Raw genomic sequence first — 24,298 nt, forward strand, 5'->3', positions numbered from 1 at the left:
CTCAGTTCTGTGCAGTCATGCATGTAATACAGACAGAGTTATTTTGGGGCACAATTTGATGTTTTAGTTTGGCTTTGGGGAGTTTAGGTGGCTTTTTTTAATGTGTGTCTGTCTTTGTTTTTAGATTCCAATTGTGTTTGCACTTGCAGTAGAGAGGCTGTGTAGAAGAGCTAAGCTTTTTGGCTGTGGTACACCCTTAAAAAATTAGTAAGTTGTATGCTGATGTGTAGAGCAACGCAGAGATAATTTGTAATGTGGCATAAATATTTAAAGACCTCTATTCCTTCAGGTCATTTTTGATTTTGGTCATCGCCATTCAATACAATGCACGTTTCATACCATCATTGAGATGCTTTGTGTTCTTTTGCTGGGGACACAAAAAAGCAAATTGAATCTAAAGTAAATAGGTTTCTTCTGACAGTGCTGGTTTATTTAAGTATAATTTCTCTTCCTGCTGCATCGCAATGAGGGAGCAACTCTGCTCATAACTGACCCCTCCTTGAGCTCCAGGTTGTTGGCTATGAAGTGTCATAGGAGCGCTCTCAGCTGGCTGTGGCACAGTGAGAGAGCATCAAACGAATGAGGAAGGAGAGTATTAGCAAGAGTGATTCTGGAATGCATCTTTGGCAGAGGATCTCTTCTTAAAGAAGCAAAAAGACATGATCTTTGGGAGAAGGACTTTAGTGGGAAATGCATGCTGTGTGGCTGCTTCAACTGTTACTTGCCGTGCCCTGTGGTGGGGATGTATCAGACTACTTTCCATAATTCTTATAGGCTTCTTTTTTTTAATATTCTCATTAGTCCAATGGACAAGGCAGCCCAAGAGCACAAGCCTCGTTACTGCACTCATATCAGCCTGAGCCCACACTGTGTACCCTGATTTTTGTTATGTGGGCTCAGGATTACTGTGTTCATGCATCCTTATTGCCTGTATCTAGAAAAGATACCTCTATATATCCTGATATCTATACACACATGCAGTTGTAATGTTCTCTGTGAGTGTGTTCGTTCTCTCCTGTACTCTCTTACTCTCCCTTTCTAAGGGCAGGAATAAGTATCTGTCAGAAATAATTTGTTGTTGACAGGCTTATTGCCTCCAAGGGATTTGAGTGCCCTTTTGGGGAGCCAGTATCTTGTGTTATTGGCTAATATCCTGTATTTTGTTTGGGGCAGAGGGACTGAAAGCTTAAAAAACATGCTAGAGTATTTGTCCTTGAATATTTAGCTGCAGAAATGTCTCCGTTTTTATAGAGTCCATTTGTGCATACGACAGCTTGAGTCTACATAACCCATAGATAAGTTAAAAATATGTAATTCCTCTCCCCTGTAAATAAAGGGGGGCACATCTTTGTGCCTCAATTCAAAATCAGTGTTTTAGTTCCAAACATAACTTGGACATTCACAGCAGTATCAGCTCAAGTTTTTCTCCTGGCTTCAATAATTGCACAGATCGTGTTTATAAGTTGCAAGGAAACTTTTGATGAAGCTGTTAGTAGTTTAGAGTTCAGTTAAATTGTGTGGGGTTTTGAAACTTGGAGTTTCGAATAATATTTTTCACAGCTCTGCTGATGAGGCATTTCATTAGCATTGGAGCCTACACTGGCTGAGAAAATAACCTTTTACCATAGGTTCCTTGCATGCATTTAATCTCCTTTCACTTTTATTTTTTCCATCTGATGGAATGTATCCCTCTCCTTCTCCCATCGCTGTTGTTTTCCAAGAATTATTCTGTCACACAACACAGCATCTTTTACTTCTTCACAAACACTTACCAAGTCAAAAAGAGTCTGTTTTTAGAGTTACAAAACCCCGTAATTACTATGTAGAAGAATTACACAGAAAAACCTATCTACTGTTAGGTTTCTAAACATCTTAAAACTGTTCTATCCCATGGCTGTGGGTTTGCTGGTGACAAATGTTTTATGGGCATACTTTAGTAGACACTCGTCTAAAATCTGTTCTTAATAGTCAGATCCTAAATTGGAACCAGAGGGGCAGAAAAACCAGATTTGAAACGTGTTTCTAAGGGTTTGTTTTTACTTTCAGTTGAGACTGCCTTCTCTCATCTTTTGTACTGCTGTCAAAAGGGCCACTCTCATGGTTGTTCAAACTCCATGCTTCTTGACAGGAACAGTTGGACCCCTCTTCAATGATTTTCAGATGAAACGGCTTCCAAACCTCCAGAGCTTTAACTTGTAGTTATTAGGTCCTTTGAAATAGCAACACATTAATCAGCTGAAATCAAGTGGTGCTTTCTCCAAGGCTGTGATATTGCTGTTCTCTTCTAGGTAGAACTCTAGTCTAAATACTAGTTTCACGAGCGCCTTTTTTTTTTTTTCTTTTTTCCCCTCCAGATAGGTCTATCCCATTTCTGTTTCTATTTTGATCATTGTTTTATAATGCTGTGAATTAAATTGCTCAGTTCTGTAATAGGCTTTTATATTCTCAAATTGCATGAAAAGAAGTAACACAGAAAGCTAGTTTCCACTTGTTTGACTTCTATTTTAAAATTGACTACTGTCCTTTTAACTTTCCTCATGCACAGTATGAAGCCCAGCAGAAAAGGTATCAATGATGTAATGGATTATGTCTTACAGAACTTGTTCTAATGATGATGTGAAACACTGAAAAAAGTATTGTTTGTTAAAAATCGGATCATTTGTAATAGGGGCTTGGTTTCTGTCCCTGACTTCTGTGGTATTGAGCAAGTGATCTGAACCTGTTGATGACTTCCCTTACCAGTCTATGTATTAGGCAAAAGACAGACCAGGTATTACAAGAAATCAAGGAGATATTGTTCCTTGTAATAGCCATTATATACATCAGCAGCTGAACCGTTGTTGAGTTTTTGCAAAAAGTTTTGCTAAGAAAATAATTTAGGGAGGATAATGCAAGAGCTTCTCCCAGGCATAAGATATCACTGGGGAGAAAATAAAAACATGCATGATTGAGAACCTTGTAATTTGAGGAGTGGCTGTCTATATCACGGGGCTGCTGATGCTGTAGTCAGTCAGTGTCAGGTTGCTGCATAAGAGTTGATAAAATAGGACATGGGCCTGTTTGGGAACTGCTTTGAAAACTGATGCTGCAGAACTATTCAAAAGGCTGTTAGAATGCAGAAATATTTCTGTTCGCTTTATAAACACCCTCTGAACTTTTATTATGTACTGTATGTTCACAGCAATCATTTCCCATACCTCCGAGGCTAAATAATTTCTGAATAGCTAAATCAATTTGTCTTGTGTCTGTGTTGTGTCACAGTAATGAAAGTTCCTTTTACTGCAGCAGTAGCAGTAACGCAACTCTTCTGAAGGAGATGTGGGAACTCTATCAAAGCATCGTTGTCTGAGTTATAACTCAGCAACTGATTAACCAGTCAGCATTAGAAAGGAAGCGACAGTATGCCTCAGCTATCAATTGAGACTATAGCGAGATTTTGTAATTAAGTTTTAAGTTTTATTTAAGGTCTGAAACTTAATAATACACAAAATGTACTGTTGGATCGGAAATCACCAAGGTCTTGATTTTGTATCTTGCTTAAATGACCTGTGATTGCAAGGTTGTATTATACTTGCAACTGAACAGAGTGATGTTCATATAGGATGGTGACAGATGCACTAAAATTGGTTCAAGTCCTGTAATTGAATGAATGAAGAGAGGTTCCTCAAAAGCTTCATTGACTCCTGTAGGACTTTGCCTAGCTGACTGCCAGTGGAGTCTTTTTGCTGCATTAGGAGAAGACTGAGTTTGCTAATACCTTGGGGAGATGATGTAGATGCAACCTGCTGAAGCAAATATTTTGAATTAATACCTGTCAATATGAATTTCCTTGAAGGTGTTTACATAAGGATCAGATAAATATTTATATGCATGTGTGTCTGTTTTTATCTGTCTATACATACCTGAGATAGGTATCTGTATAGTTATGTACAGTAACAAGTCCTCATTCTTTAGAGTGACATTTTGGGATAGGACAGGAGCTGGTATCACCTTCACTTTGTCTTACAAAGCAAATAGAGATTCATCCAAGGGAGCTGGAATAGCTTCAGAGGAACTTGTTCAGGTTAGAACTTCTCATTTATGGAAGATATTTTTAGCTTGGAATATCAGTTTTTGAAGTCTTTATTAACTAAAGCCATGCAAGACTCCTGTAAGACAGATCAAGTACTGTGCCTTTTTGGCCAGGATTCATGTATTTCTGCTGCCTTGCTCACAGATGAAATGTGGCTGTTGGAATCATTATCACTTCTAATTTTTTAGTATACTGAAAACCAGGATCAAAGAGAAAAAATCAAAACCGAATCCTCTTCTACGTTCTTATGCTGCAAATCAATAGTATAGGGATATATTGTCTGGATGTCAGCCCATTTTATAAATTAATATATCTCAAAGATTGTTTTACTGGCCTACAAATGCCAAGAACAGGATGACAGTCTTAATTCCTTGCATAGCAACAGCTAACATAAAATCAGGTTCACTATAGAAAATGTAACTGCTGTTTGGGCAGGGTTACAGCTACAGTTGTTTCTTGGTTTATGTTTGGCCCCTGGTAGATATTAACTGGCCGTTTGTCTGATGTAAGACAAATCTTTTTGTTTAAAAGTTACAACAACTGCTGTTTTGTAGGGGTATAAATTCTCACCCTGCTGAAGGCAGTGGGAAGTGCTGCTTTGGTACAGTGTGGTTAGACTTTCAGGTCCGTAGCACAAAATACATTGCCATAAATATCCTATTCTGCAAGTGCCAGCATTGCCTTTATATGTAGTGGCTGATGGGCCAAGGATGAAGGGAGGTAGAGACTGAGCTTTCTCGTGATCACCCATATTTTTTCCCTTCATTGCAGTTTGAGATACGTTAACTGGATCCGACTAATTTTCACCTACTTGTAGTATTCTAAAAACAAGGGTTTTTTTTCTGATCATTCCATGTTCCCTTGGGGAAAGAAAAATCAGATAAATGTGTTTGTGCCTTGTCTTTAAAGGAGATTGTTTAGAACAGCTTCAAGTTACTACGAGCATTAGGCAGTTCTTCTGGAAACACATTGTATGAGCAGAAAAGGAAATGGGATCACAACATGCGTTTTATGGCTGTTCTGGATTTAGTTTATTAACTTTGCATTGCCAACCACTCCAAGTTTGCAATCCGTTTGGGTATCGTTGGTACTTGTAAGATAGGATTGCAGTTTGGCTTGTTTTTTGTTTTTTGGTTTGTTTTTTTTTTTTTTAAATCCAAAGTGCTTTTTAAATCCCCATCATGTTAGTTACGTGTTTTGCTGATCCAATTTGCAGAACAGAACTTCAAAATCTGGCTTCTGGTTTTGCTATTAGTGGATTTTGTCAGATACCACTCCAAATGCACAAATTCATACTGCTTCTGGGCAGAGACACTCCAAGCAGGCAGCGAAATGGGAATATGCTGTGCTGAAAAATGGCAAGGGTGTGAGAATGGAGACTAGGCTCCCTTTCCAAAATAACACATCACATGCAGCCCTAGAGCCTTGCCTTCTGGAAGGTGATGGTCCTTTCTCTGTGTTGCTATGCCAAGAACGTAGGTGGATTAATGGTAAAGAAGTATTTGCTGATCTTCCCCTGTGGAGTGACGAGGGAGGTCAATGGCTCCTGTTGCACAAGAGAAAGAAAGGCTCCTGTAGTCTGTGAAGGACCCCCTGGCAATTAGGGTTTGATGAAGTGGAGCCGGTTTACCTGTGAAAGTAGGTCAGTTATACACTAGCACTAAGGACAAAAGGCTTTCAGGCTTGAGGGGGTCCCAGGAAAGAGTGAATAAATCCTTTGGACTAACCTCATATTTGTGGCCTTGTACTTCACCAGAAAGAGGGTTGGAGAAGCTAACAAATGGCAGCCTAATGGATTCAAACAAAATAGAAAGCACACTTTGCGAGCAGTTTTTCTTTGCCAAAATAATAATATGAATGAGGTTAACAGAGATTCAAGGATTAATGTACATAGGGATGATGACTGAAAGATCTTCTTACATATCTGTCTCTTTAAACAGTTGTATGTATTCCCTTCTGCTGCTTTATTTCTCTCAGGTATTTGTGGTCACCGTCTGGAGTGTGGAACTGTACATGGTGCCCCTGGCTCTACTGGTGCTCTTTGCATACAACTTCTCCCTCGTTACAACTGGGAAGGTCAGCAACACCCAAGATGCCCAGGCAAGTAAAGTGGCAGTAACATTTCTGACAGCCCCAGCTTGGATTTGCCCTTGAGCAAAATGTCATGCATTTTAATGGTATTAAACTAGTTGTGTAGCTAAACAGCATTTTCATTTTGAAGTTACTGAAAAGAAACTTCAACCCTCTCAATTTTCATGATTAAATTCAAGCATTAAACCATTCAGAGTAGTAGGAGAAGACGACAAGAGTGTGTAGGAGGAGGATTTCACTTTCTAAATAACTACAAATGTTTTTAACTAAGTTGAATTAAGAAAGACTTACAAAGCAACAAGTTCCTAAAACCCATGCTCCTACTGCTCTTACACTTTGCATCACACTGATGCTTCATGATTCACAGATGAGGAAAATCAATAGAAAGTGAAAGAGAAGTTAGTTGTTTTTAAACCTTGACCTGTGATCTGAGACTTTAAGAAGCCCTTATTTCTCCTTCCCATCCCCCGCTTTTAAATGACAAATGCTTTTTTTCCCAGAAATTTAGCCTTTCGTTTTTTAACTTGATGTGGGGAAAAAAAAAGGTTTTGATACAAAAATAGTTACAACATGTGTGGCAAAGTGCTACTGTTGCGATATGAAATGCTGTTTGATGTTGACCACTGTCTTTACTTACATAACAATGGTAATTAGAGTTTAAAATGAGAGTAAATTCATAGATGTCCATAATCTGTTTTTAAATGTCCACTAAGTACAGTAATGAAATACAGGCCAAATTATAGCTTCCTTCTAACTTTTGATAAAGGTGTTTGACATTTGTACTCATGAAGAATACCTTTGCTCAAACAACTCAAGTGGATTTTATACGAAGAAATAACATTCTAGAATTAGAAAGGTCAAATAGCTGGTTTATTATTTTTAGTGAGAAAAGCTGCTCCTAGTTTAGTTTTCGTCCATTCCTAAGTGGAAAGATTGTTAGAAAATAGGGAAAGTTGCATTATCCAGATCTGGACATAGGCTTGATTTGAAAACAAATGGTAAAAGAAATGCCTTTCTCCAATTCAGCCAAGTCCAGAAAACATAGAAAGATATTGTGTGTCTTCAGTGACTACTTTATTTCATCAAGAAAATGAGAGCTTCTTGCATGTTCAAGTGAGGAGAGTCTCACGTATGTCAGAAAAATTGAGCAGTACACCATTTAGGTGTATACTACAAAAAGGCTGTATCTGAAAATGCAGGCTAATTGTACTAATACTGAAGAAAGGTTCATCAGAAAATTGGCCCTTTTCCTGTCACACATCCTGCAAGCAATGCAATGCCATGAAATTCAGGGGTGCATTTTGCATAAGCAGACTTACACATCTGCCTAAGTGCTTTGCAGGATTGGGATCATATGGAACAAGTAGTCAAAGTGCCTTTAATATTGCCTGATTTCTTTTTTATGTGTGTCTATGATTCTAACCATCTGTAGGTCAAAAAGAAGACAATCAGGTGCTACCCCTAGTCACATCTGTCCTGCAGATGAGAAAAGGTTTTCTTCAAAATACCAATGCTTTTTACACAGTCACTTATTTATTTTTCACTTCCTCAGACCTTGGCTGCATGTGCACTACCTTTGGCTTTTGTGTGACAACATGCACGTTTCGCGTATGTAGAGGAATGTGAGCAACAATCTTGGCAAAAGTGAAGCTCGAATTCTCTCTGATTTCTGTGTTATAAAATGGGAATAACAGTATTAACCTTGTACACATGATCCAGTTGCCAGGAGGCTAAATTCAAGAATATTGGTAAAATGGCTTATGATTTACAGATGAGGGGCTTCTATAGAAATGTAAAACATGATCAGCCTTGAGAAGAGAAGACTTAGGGGAGACCTTGTCACCATGTTCCAGTTTTTAAAGGGTGGCTACAAAGATGATGGAGACTACCTTTTTACAAGGAGTCACATGGAAAAGACAGAGGGGGTAGTGGGTACCAGTTACTCCTGGGGAGATTCTAGGTGGACACAAGTGGAAGATTCTTCACAATGAGAACAATCAGCCACTGGAATGATCTCCCCAGGGAAGTGGTGTATTCCCCAACATTGGACACCTTTAAGATTCAACTGGATAGGGTGCTGGCCTATCCTGTCTAGACCGTGATTTTGCCAAGAAAGGTTGAACCAGATGATCCTCGAGATCCTTTCCAACCTGGTATTCTGTGATTCTATGATCAGGGTTAGTTCGGCTGCTCAGGGTATTCTGGAGAGCCAAGGAGTAAATCTGGGTATCTGAGCTCTCAGTACTTTCTGCATACTAGATGCAACTGCTTTTCTGTAGAAAAGAAAAAAAACCCAAACCAAAAACACTCAACCCCTCAAAAAACCCCAAATCCAAACCATCTTTTTGTTGTGATTCTTCACATTCTTTGCATGTTTCCTGTATTTAAAGTTGTAGTACACTGATTCAAATGTACCTTTTAAATAACCAAGAAAAACTTGGAGGACTCTGTTAAAGGCTTGCCTTATTAAATACCTGAACTGAAAGCCAAGTGCTCCTAATTTTAAGCTTTAACCAAGTCTTTTGTGTCTTCCCCTACCTGTCAGCATGGAAGTTAAAGAGAGGAAATAATGCTGCATAGAAATCTGACTGTGATTTGTGAGATTGATTATGTTCATACTAACGTATTTTCTCAAGTCTGATGTTTCAGTAATGGCTCTAAAAGGAGGGAGCAGTCATTGTAGCAGTGAGGATGGAATAAGTTGAGTTTAGAGTCCTCAGCCTTGACATACCGGCTGGTTCATTTGTCAGACGAAGAACAAAGCTGTTTACAGACAGTAAAAGTTGGCAATGAATTTGAAAGCCTGTTGCCTTCAAACTGCTGGACACAGTCACTAATGCTTTATTTAGACTTAAAATTTGTATAGGGTATTGCATGCTTTGTTCAGGATATCACAAAAAAAAAATAAGTCCTTGAATACAAAACATTATGTCTGAAAGGTGAAAGTGGTGAGGTTTTTTGATGACTTGCAATAGAAGTGGGAGAAAACTGTGTAATGAAATGTTGTGGGAGTATCATAAGCTTTTCTGAACATTGCCTGTCACTGAAAAATAAGTGTAGTGTTTTGTAATATGGACATCTGCTTTTGCAGGAGTTTATGGGCTTGGATGAAGATGAGGATGAAGATGATAAGGTAAACATATCTCACAACTGTGTTAGCAAGAATCAGAAGGAACGTGGGAGAGCAGAAACCCACCATCCTATCTCCATGAGATCTTCATTTATTATCTGTATTAACTGGGAAAACAATTGTTACCAGTTTGCTGATTGGCAAAATCAAAAATATGAAAAGATTGGTTTGTGTAACGTTCCACTGACTTCTGAACATTAATTGAATCTGAGCAGTCCCCAGTTTGTGCTTGAAATCATGACAGGCACTTGTTCACCTACGTGCACTTATAGGTGTGTGTATGGGTGGACGAGGTGCAAATAGATGCATGAGTATGTAAAATCCCTTATCATTTCCATTTCGAGTGGTGGATGACATTCTGTACTAATGGCTTTCCCCAAATGATTTGGCATTTCCATTTCTGTAGGCCAGAATTGGTATGATAGGTGGAGGACTCGTTAGAATTTTCTCAACATTTCTTTCAGAGCCTGGGAAAAACCAGTTTTAGTTCATCAGCTGAAATGTAGAAAGAATTGGAGTTGGCAAGGCCTGGTTTTTATTTTATTGGAGCATACTTACTCATTCTTCTCACTGTGAAAAATTCATTGGATTTTTTTTTTTCAAGTTTATCAAACCACAGTGACAAATGATAAAAGGATTAGGGGGCATGACATATGAAGAAAGATTAAGAGAACTTAATGTATACAGCTTGAAAAAACATAAGTAAGTGAAGGAGGATCTGATAATCTATAAATACTTTAAAGCTAAAAGGTGAGGAATTATTTAACGAGCAACAGCATGCAAAGGAACATTAGCTGTTAGGAAGAAAATGTTCACAAGGCAATGTGAAACTTTCAAATTGCATACTAAGTTAATAAGACTCTTCTTGAATATTCTGTGTTAAGAGTGTTACAGTGAAATTGTTGATCATTGAAAAGTAAATCAATACCATAGTAAGCAAGTGCACCTTAACTTTTCTCAGTCACAGACACTAGAATTGAAGCTCAGCAGACTAATTGATGAAAACAATTATTTAAATTTAACCAGCTCCTCTGGGGTGGTTATATTTTAATGAGCAACCAGAAATCCATCAAAGTTATAAAATGAACTTTAGGCAATCTAGTTGAATTACAGGTTTCTTGCAACACGCAATAATTGTTTAAATGTTCTCCTTTATAATTCACTCTTTGCATTGTAAAATTAGTCAACTAAATGGACCAATATCTGGAACTCATCAGAAGTTGCTAAATGGAAGTTACATCTTTTTCAAAGGGATGCTGCGTATATCTAAAAGTCAATAATTTCTGTTTTGTGGGCATCCAAAGCTAGACACCTGTAAATATTGACCCTATATCTTATTTGTGTGATGCCTAAAGCTGTAACTTATTTGCTGGAACAAATCCCATTTACTTTCCTCTTTAATATTCCTTTTCTTCATTTGCAAGTGCTGAGGTGGAGAAAACAAAAAGTAAAATTGTGTTAAATAGATATTTAATCCTCAGTTTCCAGTGCTGTGCAACAGATTCATTACTTCAAAGCCAGAATGTTCTAGGTTACATTTACCCTAGATTTAACTCCAGTGACTCTGTATAAATGCAGCTGGGTCACTTAAATATGGATCTAATCACTTTGCATTTTTGCCAGCACCACCACCCCCCACCCCTGCTACACAACTTCACTGTCATTCTCTTTCTTGGTTTCTTTTAACTAAGTATGCAGATTTGGGAAAACTCCTGAGAGTCAGTGTCGAGCTGCTGATGAATTGGCCCTACCATTTTGTAGTCAGTGTTGTCTCTATCGCCATTTCACACGTGTACAGTGACTCTTTGAAATGGAGACCTGGTAACACTGGCTGAAGCTACTCACAGTAGACACCTCCGGCAGGCTTCCTCCTCGAGATAACCCTATATATCCCAACATTACAGCAATAATAATTCGTAGCTTGTATTAATTGATATACTAGTGTTATGAGTCTATGGAATTCTGACACAGAACTATCAGGAGAGAGAATTGCTAGCCACTGCTTATCCCACAGCAAGTGCTGTGCAGCACTGCCTTAATGTCTTCATTCTGGCCTGGGTATATCCCCTTTGCATCAGTGATGGACTATGCTTGTACTCTGATGACTTGCATCTTTAAGTACATTAGGTTATTCTAAGTGACTTTTCCAAGTCTGAGGGTGGCCAGTGCTCTCTAGGGAGTGTCAGAAAAATGTAATTTTATGACGTTATCTCATGGCAATGTCAACATTTAAACAGACAACTATACTTTAAAAAGAAGTCTGTGTATTTTTTTTTCCCTCCCTAATACAAGAACTCCTAAAGTTGAAATCTGCTAGTTGGGTTGTGGTATACGAGGTCACTGTTTCTGTTTCCTATCATCGTGCTGTATCAAAATACTCACACACATAGCCTTTCTGGATTCTGCTGCATGTTAGACATAACAGACCGTGCTTCTGGGAATTGTAACGCACCCTTGAAGAGATGAACTGTTTACAAATTATAAATACACTGACACTTAGTTCAAAAACCCAAGAGCAGATTAACTCCCTCCACCTAAACTATATGTCTTAAATGACAGGGCTTAATTGCCAACTCCCCTTTTCTTTCCCCCTCTCCCCTCTGAAAATACCAGCATGAGGGCTGTAAAAGATAAGAGAGCTCTGTCCCTTTGGCACAAGCTGTTTGGTGGATGAATGCCTTCTCAGATTTGCGCCATCTTGGACATGGAGTTCTGGGGTCTGTCAGGCTGTCTGAATAAGGATTGTTTTAAAATTACATCACTGAAACATCTTTTGCCTGTCAGTAGAAAGGTATAGACAAGTTACATGCATCTCAATGTAAGTTGTCTGATTGTTGACTACTTCTGTTTATTTTATTCTTTTTTAAAAATTTTTTTTGGCAATGACTGTAGAGCTTCAAGAGCAGACAGTTGCCCTGTTGAATGAGTGTATCATAGCACCCGACTGGAAAGAGTCTTGGCGTCTTCTCATGATCTTAAGTGGTCTGGATAAAAGTTTGCATCTCCTCCAAAACAGACAAAACTTAAATTACTCCTATTTCCAGGTCTGGTAACTGATTCAAAAGAAAATCCTGGTTTTGTTTTTTTTTCTTGGAAGGTTTCTATCCGGTGGTGAGCCAATGTAGCCCTGTTAGGCTAGTGGGATGTAACAGGGAAGGATCAGATGACACTGTGGCTTTAAGCCAAGTTATTTGGCAACTTCCAAAAAGTGTTTAGTATCTCATGTATTGGAAAAAAGAAAAGCGGAAAAAAAATCCCCCAAGAAGAAAAATCCAATGTTTCTAATGTAGGAAATTCTCTGTCAAAAATAGGTACCAAAAATATACAAAGTTTTATGAACACAATTCAAAAAGACTTCAGTTGAACAAATTAAAGTCAAATTCATCCAGTAGCAAACAGCTGACATTTTCCATTTGAGTTAGATTCAGCATGTGGAAACCTTCCGTATGGATCTTATTTGTACGGGTGGATTACGATGAAAATTGCATTAATTTTCTCCACAGTAAAGGTCAGTAATTGAAACATGAACCAAGAGTCTATTGTGTAAGATGCTATATCCCCATACTTAGGAAAGGTCATTCAAGACAATATCATCTCATTGTTTTCTTCCCTGGAAGTATAAATAATTTCGTTAGTTTTTCTCTTCAGTACAACAACTGCAATATAATATTTCAACATCTCCCATTAAGATAGCTGAAGAGAAATGATGGTAAACACTTGAAAATACCCCATGATACACAGGGTATGTTCAGACTAGCAAGGAGCACCCACCTTCTCCACAAAATTACGGGCAAGATCATGTCCTAAAAAATCTCATGAGGTGTGTGTTTGTGTAGGCATGGACTCCCTTAAATTGCTGTTCTTTCTTCAGTTGGCTCATTGTGACTTCTGTCTCACTGCTTCCTAATAAGTCTGCGCACAGACCGTGAATATGTTAGTGATGGAGAGGTCTAAGGGACAAATTCTGCTACTTGGCTGAGCTATGCTCAGTCCAAAGCTGGAGGATGAGACACTTCTAAGCACACATAATCATCTGGTCTTGACTAAAGTGTAATACAAGTTTCCAAGTATCACTTAAGACACAATTGTAGCTTCTGTAAGTTTTCTCCAAGCTTTTTATTAACCTAATCAACTTCTGGTTAAGACAGAGTGCAGGGGTTGCCCTGGTTGTGTGGTTGCTCTTTGCTTGGGAGCCTCCTGTGTACAAGAAACTGGAAGACAAATGGTCTGTTGTTATTTCTTATTTACACTGCAGCATTGTTTAGGACTGCTCTTATCTGTAGACGTACCCTAAATTGGCACAATCCTTGTATCAGCATCATAAGTTTATAGGTTTAGGAGTGATGGGAGAGGGCAGTTGAAAGGAGAGACTTGCAGAGGACTTTTAGATACTGTGGTATGGCTCTCCTTGCATAGAAACACTGGCAGTCTAAAATTCTCTTACCCCGGAGGTAGGTAAGCCAACATTGTAAATTCTCTAAATCGCTGGAGAAATATTAAGCAGCACTAGGCAGGTCACTGGATCGAGCATGTAAACCTTAGGGAGTTCTTGTCCCTTGAAAATTCCAACTATTTAAAATGTTGTTAAAAATTATTTTGAATTGGTCAAATGAATGAATAAGTCCCTCTTTCTCCTGCACCCCAAATTGCTAAAGATCATTACCTAGATTATAGATGATGATCCAGTAGTTTAAGTCTAATCACCATGTAACTGTTTGTAGGTCTTGTGTATTTCCAGGAAAAAGCACTTCTTGTGACCAAAGTTGCTTTCTTTCCCCTTCCCTTTTCTAAATCAGAGATAACTGATGACATTTGTCTCCATTCAGGCTTCTTTCCTGTTTCTTCTTACACACTTTTCTCACCTAAATGGTGTTTTATTCTGTTGTGACTACTGGTATTGCTTTAAAACTTGTAGCAATACCTCCAGATTTTGGGTTACTTTACATGTCTATGAAAATGCAAACGAGTACAGCAAATGCCTCTTAAATCCCCCGCATTTTGTGCCTGCGCAGAGAGGAAGCAACAGTTATGACCTAAGCCTCTCCACATAAGCGTTTTCTTGTGTTGGGCTTAGGAGACTTTTCTTGGTCCTCTGTGCACAGATTAAATTCGTCTAATGTAAGCAAAGAAACTGTAAGCATTGCTGAACAAGATGTGAAGTGGTCATTTTCTGCCTTTTAGCCAGTGTTCCCCCAGCCGTAGCTGTAGGATGATGTGCCATTGCCTTTAAAATCTGTCCTTTTAAGGCCGATGGAGCTCTCCTTCATATCAGTCTGAAGTGATTCTATTGGCTCTGGTGGAATTATTCCAGATTTCACACCTTTTTAACTGAGAGCATAAATTGACCTGTATGTGTTGCATTTCCTCTATTTGGTAATTATTTCAAGTACGCTCAGATTCGCTAAATTTCCACATCCAGGCAGGCACATTTGCAGCATGGTGTTAATAAACAAAAAGATCCTGTGATGCACAGTTTCAGGACTGCACGAGGCAATTGCTCAGAGTTTGGCAGCCATCCTCTCTGGGTACCCGTCCTCCTGGAATTGCTGAGAAGCCCTCCTCGACACGCAGTAGACACTGCAGTACAGGGCAAGACAGTGACTCAGCAAGGCAGATTGCTGGGTTCATTTCAGCCGCCTTTGGCTCCCACCAAAGGCAGGACCCAGTTCAAGGTTGCTGTGGTGATTATTTTCAAAGCTCTGCCTGGAATTCATTTTAGCTACCAAGAGACTGTCTGTCACTCCATGGCTACCACCTCCCACAAGAGCTTCATTCTGATGCTAGACTGACGCTGTTAGTGAAGTGTTCCCTGCAGACAATAGAGGCCAGTGGTCTGCTGTTTATACCAAATAAAATCTTTTTGTTTTCAGGTGTCCTTCATCTACTAGTATTTTGGCATTAAGATGTTGTTTGGCACAGGCTTCGCTGGACTCCGGTAAGATCGGAGTTTTGTAGTCTAGCATACAGAAAGTTGCGAGTTAAATCCAACTTTGGATAAATCTGCTTTTTTTCTAAATAACTACAGCATGTTTTTTTTTTTTAAAAAAACAAAATAATAGTAGAGCAAAAGGGCATGCGTGTCTGAGCTTTCTTCCTTTCTTTCCCCTTTCCATCAATCTTGTTTGTTGCTAATACACTGGGGAATTCATATCTGGTAGGTGAGATAAATCCTGGTGAAACATTGCCCTAATGTGCTTGTAGCAGCAGCGGCATAATGAGGGAGCTACTGTATAAAGCTACTCCTGGAAGTTAGGCCAGTCCAGGGCTTGGCAGATTAACTCCTTGAATTCCTAAAGATATGCAAGATTTTAATTCCTTAGTTGGCCTGTATCCTGTTTTTTTCCTCCTTTTGCATTAACTCCTATTCATTTTTTTCTCATCCCCTTTTCCTCATCCTTGCCCCAAGTGTTCCTCAGCTTTATATATTGAGTTTCCCTTGGCATGCCAGAAATCTACTGATGAATACTACTTGTTTGAAAGTTGCATGCAAAATTCTTTTTGTGCAAGTGTTTTATATGAAACCCAAGTGAGCAAGTATTTAGAACTTGCTAGTGGTTTTAAACTGAAGTTTTTAGTTTTGTGGATATGATATTTGCAGTATACATCAGAAATACACTTGGAGAATGTAATTAAAAGTTGCCTATGTGTTTGGAGTCTTGCTTCCTGGTTTTGGATATATCCAGAGGAAAAATATCTGAAGGATAGATTTAAAAGGTAGGGAACAGCTTTTTGTAAAGATGAAAGCTATAAGTCATTGAAAAAGAACATTCACAAGAAGTTAGAAGCTCTCCACCATGCAGTTTTCAGTAACGGATGCTTTGCTAGAGCAGAAGCAGTAAGTAGCATTATTTGGGCTTTGTTGCAGAGCAGGTGATTGATAATTTTTGCCTTAAATCTCTTCCTCAGTAGGTCTTACAATTTTCCTTGCAAGCCCAGCTCTGACAACTCTAGTTCACTCCTCATGAATTGCTGTTAATGCTGGAGACATCCCCTCCTGGCCTGCTCCATATTTCACACACTTTTAAAGTCTTCGGTATTGGAAGTACCTCAATTTTGTCGTTGAGTGACACTTCTTTTGCAGCTGACTCTGACTGTCTGCGAGTAGCATAACATCTTAGGGTAGGAAGATCAGAGCTGTAGTAACCCTTTGAGTGCATTTGCATGTCCTTCAGAAATGGAAAAATCTAGAAGCATCTTTCATTCAGTACAGCAGAGATTTGGTGTCTTCATTTACAAGTTTAAGTTGATGTGCGTTAGCTGGACACAGAAGACTTAATTTCTGAATTTGCTGTGTGGTCTTGGTTTTTTTTCTTTCTTCCCCTGACATGCTTAATCTTTTGTAAGACCCCTTTTGTGTTTTTGTTCATGCAATTATTGTAGAAACGAAGGTTTCTTAAATCAGGATATGCAAGGAAGATTTGAAGGAACACACTGATTATATAATTAATTCTCAGTTGTAAATTCATTTTGATGGAGTTAATTCTTTCCCAGAGGCTGAAGACTAGTTTTGGTCCACCCACAGTGCTGTAATTAGCTATGAAATAAAGAAGAAAAAGGCCTTGAAGGAATGGAAGTTTCAGGACTGGTTTTAGGAAAAAAAAAAATGCCAGAAACAGGCGGGATATTTTATTTTTAATTCAACAAAAGCTTCTGAGCTGTGATTTTGAACCATGGGTATCCAAATCCTGTTTTTCAAGCAGCATAATATATTGAGTCCAAAAGAAATCAGAAAGGAATGATACCTGAGGATGATGGAGAAAAATTATCTTGGTGATAGGACCTTGCACAGATGGGAAAGTGTGTTTAGCAGAAGATATATTTAGGATTATTTTTTACAGCTTTCACAAATATGGTAACATTCAAGTATAGCTTTCTGTATGCCCATTTACTAATACACTGTATGTCCATTTGCTAATAAATAGAGACCAGTGACTGCCTTGATGGACTATGAACTCTTTTGCTGCTGCCAACAGTGTTTTGTGAGGTGCTGAGTTCAGAAATCAAACAGCACTCCAAAACCTAAATAATTTGGAAAATCCTATTTGTTGTACTTCATTTGTCTGCTTGTCTCTTGCTTAACCAGTGACCTAATCATCCTGTAGATGTGTTTAGACTGCAGGTTTCCAGAACAAAACAATAATAATAAAGAAAAGACGTTGACAAATTTCCAGGATTTTCAAATGATCCTGCACACATTGCAGCGCATACTGCAAGGGTAGTTGCTAGCCTGTTCTACTCTCTAATAGTTGATTTCATTTACAAGGCTTTCTAATCCCAGTCTGTTTCTGCCTTTTCCTTGGTTAGGCATAGTTTGTACTATAAATTGAAACCACCATTGTCTAGGGGTGATTTTAGCATGCATGCTAGGTAAGAATATGCACGCAATTGTCATCGTATCGGAGGAACTGGTATTTCTGTTTTATATTCTTAGTCTGCGTGGTGGCTGCAGCAGAAGTTATGTTGTATTGGTTAAACTGCATTATCACCACATTTCTAAGCTCAATCGAAGACGTGTAAATGAAGTCAGCATGATGCAGATAGAGCTGACAGATGATCTTCCTTGCAGCTCTGGGTAGCAAGAGTAGGCTTGCCCTGGAATATCACTTTATCTAAAGTGGTTTCTTTACCCCTCTGTCTGAATTTGGGCAGAATGAAATTTTCGCTGGCTGGTTCTCCATGAACTGCTCCCCAGCTTCATCTTCCAAGTTTGGTGCAAAAAAGCCAACTATGGCTAAAGGACTGTTGTACCATTCTAGTGAGTGAATAGTTAAATATAATCTTAATGTGTCATTTACATTTGAGCCTAACAAGGTTATAACTGGAGTTGTGTGAAAATGACTTTTTGGTGCTATTTTCACATAAACGGGCTATTTATTTATTTATTTTGTTCTGGGGTTATTTCACACCCCAAGGGTTTCATTTTTGTTGGTTGTTTTATTAATGTAAAAATACCCATTTTCACACCCAAATGTGTGATTATTTAAAACGCTGCTTCTATTCATTGTGCACTCACTTGCAACCTAAAGGCAAATATTCAGATGTCTGGAGCTTGATAACTCCGTGGTAGTTCTGGCTGAATTTTTAAACTCAGAAATTACTGTGAAGAGAAATGGGCAGTAAGTAATTCAAAGGGTTACAAGGCCTCTCAGCATCCAAGGATGGTTCATACGTTTTTCCAGCACACAACGCTGTAGTGCAGTGCCCTGTCTCAGACACACACCAACCCTCTCACAGCACGGTAGTGCCAAAAGCCTGTAGCAGTGAGCCTTCGCCTCTCTGGCCCAGTGCAACTTTAAGTAGCCTCTGACCTCTCTCCTGCATGGAGAAATAACGTGGGTTCACAACAGAGAAGCAGAAATGCAGCAGTGCTGATCCGAGTACCTCTGGCCCTTGCTTATTCCCACCCACCCTTTCCCCTGCCCCGGCCTCTGAGAACCCCAGAGAACATGGATGCAATGTGTGTTTTACCAGCATCTCCCCTCTCTGGGCACTGACTGGTTAAAACACAACTTTAAAATGTCTTTCTTCTAAATTGGGCTGATTTTGGAGAGTCTAAATGTGATGTAAAATCAGTGTCCAGGGCTCTGCATTTTGTAATAAGTGAATGTTTTGCTGATTTCTTGCTAGAATATCTGCAACCATACCAATTTGCATGCCTGTATGTGTGTTAGATTGCTGGCAAAGAAATGCTGAATGCTGATAATTGTATACTGATTTCCAAGGCTGATTTAAGTCATTTTGATTTTTAATTCATTCTGTGCTTCCTTTTTATTTCTGCACATGTGTAGTAATGTCCTGTAATGTTGTTGCCTAAAATAAGCAGTAAGAAATAAAGTTGTGAGATGACTGCTGTAAAAGGAAAATGACATTTTTTCCTTTGATTCTTTCTTTTTTTTTCCCCAGTAAAAGAATACGTCTCTGTATACAAAATGTTCAGAAAAATGTTGCATTCGCTATCTTGCTGCTAATTTATATACAGAAAACATCATGGCTGTTGGGAGCCTACAAAGCTCAGAAAAGTGATATTGAAAAGTTCTGCACAAGAATATTCTTGTTCTTGAGAAGCACTGAGCACCCAGTGCTCCCCTACAGGTCAGCTGGTCTCGGGGTGCTCAGCACCTCTTCTGGTCTGGCCTGCAGCTGGGTTCTTCAGTGAAAGCCTGGTCTGAGTTCCTGCAGTCGATGTGTGTTAGAAGATGTAGAAACCTCTGCCCATGTGCTGAGGAAAAGGAAGAAAATACAGGGAACTGATATGTCTTCATGTTAAGTGTATGTGATAAACCCAGGGCGTGTGTTCTCTCCTTCCTTCAGTGATATATGAGTTCATGGATGCATCAGCAGTACTGGGAATCCTACTTCCTTCACGTGAGCATGTTAACAAATACTGAATGTATAAAGTTTTGATTTTCCTTTTTTTGTTAGGAATCTGAGAAAAAGGGGTTAATTGACAGAATCCACATGGTCCAAGAGATCATCATAGCTGTTCAGAGCATCCTAGAAGAAATAGCATCATTTGGAGAGAGGATTAAAAAGTAAGTGATAATTTTTTTTCTTGCTTAGCCATGATGTTCAATGAAGCAGAGCTAGGAATATTAAGATGGAGTGAATTTCTTGCTCCAAAAATAACTGCAAGGTGCAGCAGGAGAGCCTCGCCAGTCCTACCACCATTCGTCCTTCTCATGGAGACCTTTACTCCAGAAATCTTTCCAAAACATAGAGAAGAAGCCATGTGCTTTGCTGATGTAGCTCTCACATTCACCTATTTTCCCAGATTTCTGGTCTTGTCTGTCTGTGATGGGGTAGGGAGTCATGATGCCACGCAATGGAAAATGTAGCTTGAAGATGTGGGTATAGAAGTATCAGGCATGATTTCCTTCATGGAAAGGAGGTAGGAATTGAGAGTTGGTGTTGCCTTTCCCACGCCCTCCCCACCTTAGCCTGGTTACAGGGGTTACCAGTCACTATTTTCCCGGCCCAACGCATTTGTGTTCTTCTCTCTTTACCATTTTGAGCTGTCTGCTTCCTGCTGGTATGCCACAAGGAAGCCCAAAGGGGATTTTCTGGGTCTCGTTGCAAGGGGAGGCAGATAGGATATTCCTGACCTTACAAAGGAGGGAGGTGAAGAGCCTAAAAAAAAATCCCACACACAAACTTTTGTAACCCAATCTTTATTGGAGCTTAATTGACCCACACTGTTTTCTGTTTTGAACACAAAGTGATGGTTTGTGATCAAGCCACTCTAATGAGGAGCTGGGTTCAAGCTAAAAATACAGCAAACGCATGTGCTGTGGTTCCATGCCGGACACCCCAGCTGGGGTGGAAGTGGCCCAAAGATGTATTCCAGTCTATGAACAGGGCACTGTTCTGCCCAGCTGCATGGCAGGAAGACTCAAGTGCTTAAACACTATTAATTCTTGTATTCATTTTGGTAACAATGGTCTTAAAGAACACATTGGGTATTAATGTGGATCCCCGATGTAATTTCAGAAGAATTCCATTGTAACTCAACAGTAATGTACCATTAAAAAATTGCCACCAAAGTTTTTCTGTAAGTGACAGACTGAATTGTGCAGTTTCCGTCTGTCACTCTAGTTATACAATCATAGGGAGTTTTAATAGTTTAACTGAATTGAGCTGTTTTGCTATTTTTTTTTACTTTAACTTAAGCTACGTTGATTGATAATGATGGGTCCTCTCCCACCTATCTTTACTTAATATTTAATACATCTATTGAAGCTTAAAAGTAATTCTTTTAGCATCCTATTAATTTTATCTGTCAAGGGAAGTTAGTCTTATTTTATAACCTGATAAGTGGTCCACGTTGATTCTCTTTTCTTCCTACTCCCCATCATCATGATGTGATGAAGTTAGCAGGCAGATTGTATGAAGCAGAGATGCCCAAATCTGTAAATCCACCTATGAACTAATTGACATTCATGTAGTCCAGATATCTCAATGCTTGGTGCATGCTGTAGAGACGTATCTTACAAGGGCACACTTCAGAGGTGTCTTAGCAGTAGCTGCTCACCTTAAGTCCATTGTGGGCTTACAGATGAGTGGTCTGAGCGAAAGACAGTCCTGTTTTGTGCTACAATGCTGCAAAAATCTGAATGACTGTGGTGACTGAGCCTCTCGAGAGTGCACCCCTTGGGAGGTTGCTGTTGTTCAGAAGCTCGGACTGCTGCTAGCGTACTATAGCATACCCAAGACAGCCTTCTACATACAGTGTAGGAAGGAATTGTTGAAAACATAATGAAATAAAAGCAAATAGATCAATAATGAGAGATTTATATAGAATGTTAATCCCTAATAATATACAGAGAAATTATTTTAACGGCTCTTTTAAGGTTTAGCATCAGTCATAATTAACCTATTCCAAGTTGTTGGCGGGGTTGAGTCTGGCTACCTGCCACATTTGAGTCGTGCGCTGACACACATTCCATGTCATCTCTGCTGTGGCCCTCTGGAGCCAGCTCAGATGGCTTGCACCTGCGGCTTGTCCTCGTCTCCAGATCAGATAATCCGCCCATGAATAATGGAGAGCTGACCAGTGAGCAGAGATGTGTAACAAGTGTGACACATATAAGAAGAAACAAAAACAACTCACTACATGCCTAACAACTTCACTGAGCTCCCCAGAGGGTATCTTCTCTTCCCTTATCATGATATCTGCCTCTCAGATATCTCCCTTAATATGTTATAGCATCCAGATGCAGGAATCTGCTTATCCACCTTCCAAAGGCTCTGCAATTTACAGTGCATTTGAATGCAGTAAGCGCTGCAAAGAGGTCATTAAATTATTATTGGGTAGCAGAGTACAAGCAGTGTCCAAGAGCAGAAACACTGAGAAGGATTATTGTTTTTCTTTACAGCACATTCAACTGGACTGTGCCTTTCCTCTCTGTCCTGGCCTGCTTGATCCTGGCAGCAGCAACAGTCATTTTGTATTTTATACCACTGAGGTATATTGTTTTAATCTGGGGTAAGTACTCCACCGTGTCTCATTTGCATGCAATAAATATAATATATATCTACAGAACAAAATCAAACAAGCCTTAAACGACCTATTACACAGACAATCAAGTGCTGTTGCTTGGAGGTGAATAAATATGCTATGAACTTCTTAAAATTACTGTTTTTCCCTTCCCGGGTGATCTGATGATCTGTTTTTCTTAAGACTCTTTATAAGTTTCTGACAGCACCACAAGACCACCATTAACCTAGATAAGCTACTTCAATATTATTATTATTTACAGGAGAGTAATTAACTTCCTGGTTCTGGAGCCCCCCCATTTGGGAAATGGTAGGGAGTGGACAAAGATGTGTTTGAAGAGCTGGACCGTGGAGGCCTGGATCCTGGGAGCCTTTGGGGTCTTTACTCCCCTACAGTCAGGAGGAGCAGTGTGCCCAATGGGAGGCACTGAGCATCTCCTTGTGTCAGGGGTCAGAGAGAATTTATATGAAGCTGCATCATGAGGTAAAAGAGCAGCTTTTGAAAAGAAAAATTTTGCTATTGCAGTTTTGAAGAAGAGTAAGATGGCCTTTCACAAAAGGAGGTGGCATTCCAGTTGCCGAAGACTTTCTTCATCTCATAATGGCCTTCTGTTTTGTTTAGGGTGATAGCTTTTATCTCAGCCTTGAGGTACAATGGCTGAGAGAACATAATGCAGGTAATCTTCACCAAACCACTGAAACTCAGCCCTGGTGGGCTCTGGGCTGTAGGGACCCCCGGTCACCCTTCCAGGGCTGAGCCACCTGCTGCTGTCTTGGCTCTCCTGGAGGCAGGAAGGGGAGGGAATGAGAAGGTGGCAGTACAAAAAGCCACTCTTGAGCAAAAAATAAATGAAATAAAGGATAAAATCAAACAAACGAAAAAAAAAGGGCAAAAGGGAAGGAGAGAAACTGCTAGGAGTAAAAAGTTCCGTAACAAAATATTGCTGTTCTTGTATGGAAGACATGGTGAGTACATGAAAACTATACATCCATTCAGCATCATCTAGACTGACAGGGCCTTCAAATATGATACATGTTAAACAACTACCCTGTGGCAAGGCCTCAAAAGACCTTATGGTATTTTCTGTTTTTTAAAAATCAGGTACACAGAAAACTGTGTTGGCATTTTGCTACAAGTACATGGCTTAAAAGCTGAATCTCAAATGTGAACCAGGTGCATTTCAGAGAGGAGAAGGCTGGAGCAGCCATCATATTTGAAATCACTTTCAGGGAAACCACTATGAGATTTTGGACAAGAGCATGATGGAATTGTATGCTGGCATTATGATCCTTATAGGCAACCAACATTTGAATTTTTTTTCTGTTCTGTAAAATGGGTTAACTGATTTTCTTTGCCTAGTGATCCTTTGCTCTTCTACCACACTTTTGTGGGGAATTGGTGGCAGTAGGGAGTTAAGCGGCTGCATCAGCACAAGGGGAGAGCTGGGAAGGGGGCTCAGGTCTCTCACTTTCTCATCCTGGTCCATGCAATAGAGATGGCACTAGCTGAGAGGGCTGTTCATCGCTCCCTTTCTTCAAAGGGAGGAGAAGGCTTCATGTACTCCACAATAATATAAACATTACACTCTTGAGGATCTTCTGTCCAAACTAGGGACCACCTGATGGCTGAAGCATCACTAAGTCCATGGGGATGGGGAGCACTGTTGCTGCATTTAATAAGCCATTTTTTTTACTCTAAGATCAAAATGAATTAAACTTTGTGGTAATTTTTTACAGTTTCCCATCGCATCATAATATGGCCAGTTTGTCAAATCTGGTTCTGCAAAGAGAGGATAAACTATGAAACATGATGGGGAAGGGAAGCTTTTGTTTTCAGAAGAAATGGAAGGAAAAAAAGCCTTGATCCTGCCCAGTTATTTCCAGGGCCCTCCAGTTCCCTGGGCAAGAGGAGAGGGAATGTCTTTGGTCATGTAGAATAGCAGATTTAGCAGCAGTCTTGGCTGAAAATTTGCCTATTCTCCCCACAGTATCCCCCAGAACGAATGCATGCT

General features: G+C 39.5%; 1 protein-coding gene across 4 annotated transcripts in view; it reads left to right on the forward strand.

Annotated features, from left to right (window-relative positions):
* Positions 1–24,298, forward strand: part of MCTP2 (multiple C2 and transmembrane domain containing 2) — a 105,440-nt gene that overhangs the window by 75,415 nt on the left and 5,727 nt on the right. Inside the window, exons 17-20 of one of the 4 annotated variants that reach the window (XM_074916673.1) lie at positions 6,050–6,172; positions 9,255–9,296; positions 19,716–19,825; positions 22,166–22,275. In XM_074916673.1, coding sequence (XP_074772774.1) covers positions 6,050–6,172; positions 9,255–9,296; positions 19,716–19,825; positions 22,166–22,275 — 385 coding nt within the window. The remainder of the gene's footprint in view (positions 1–6,049; positions 6,173–9,254; positions 9,297–19,715; positions 19,826–22,165; positions 22,276–24,298) is intronic. The other 3 variants (XM_074916674.1, XM_074916676.1, XM_074916677.1) reach the window with 3 other exon arrangements.

Source organism: Athene noctua, chromosome 13 (assembly GCF_965140245.1).
Source record: "Athene noctua chromosome 13, bAthNoc1.hap1.1, whole genome shotgun sequence".
Classification (NCBI taxonomy): domain Eukaryota; kingdom Metazoa; phylum Chordata; class Aves; order Strigiformes; family Strigidae; genus Athene; species Athene noctua.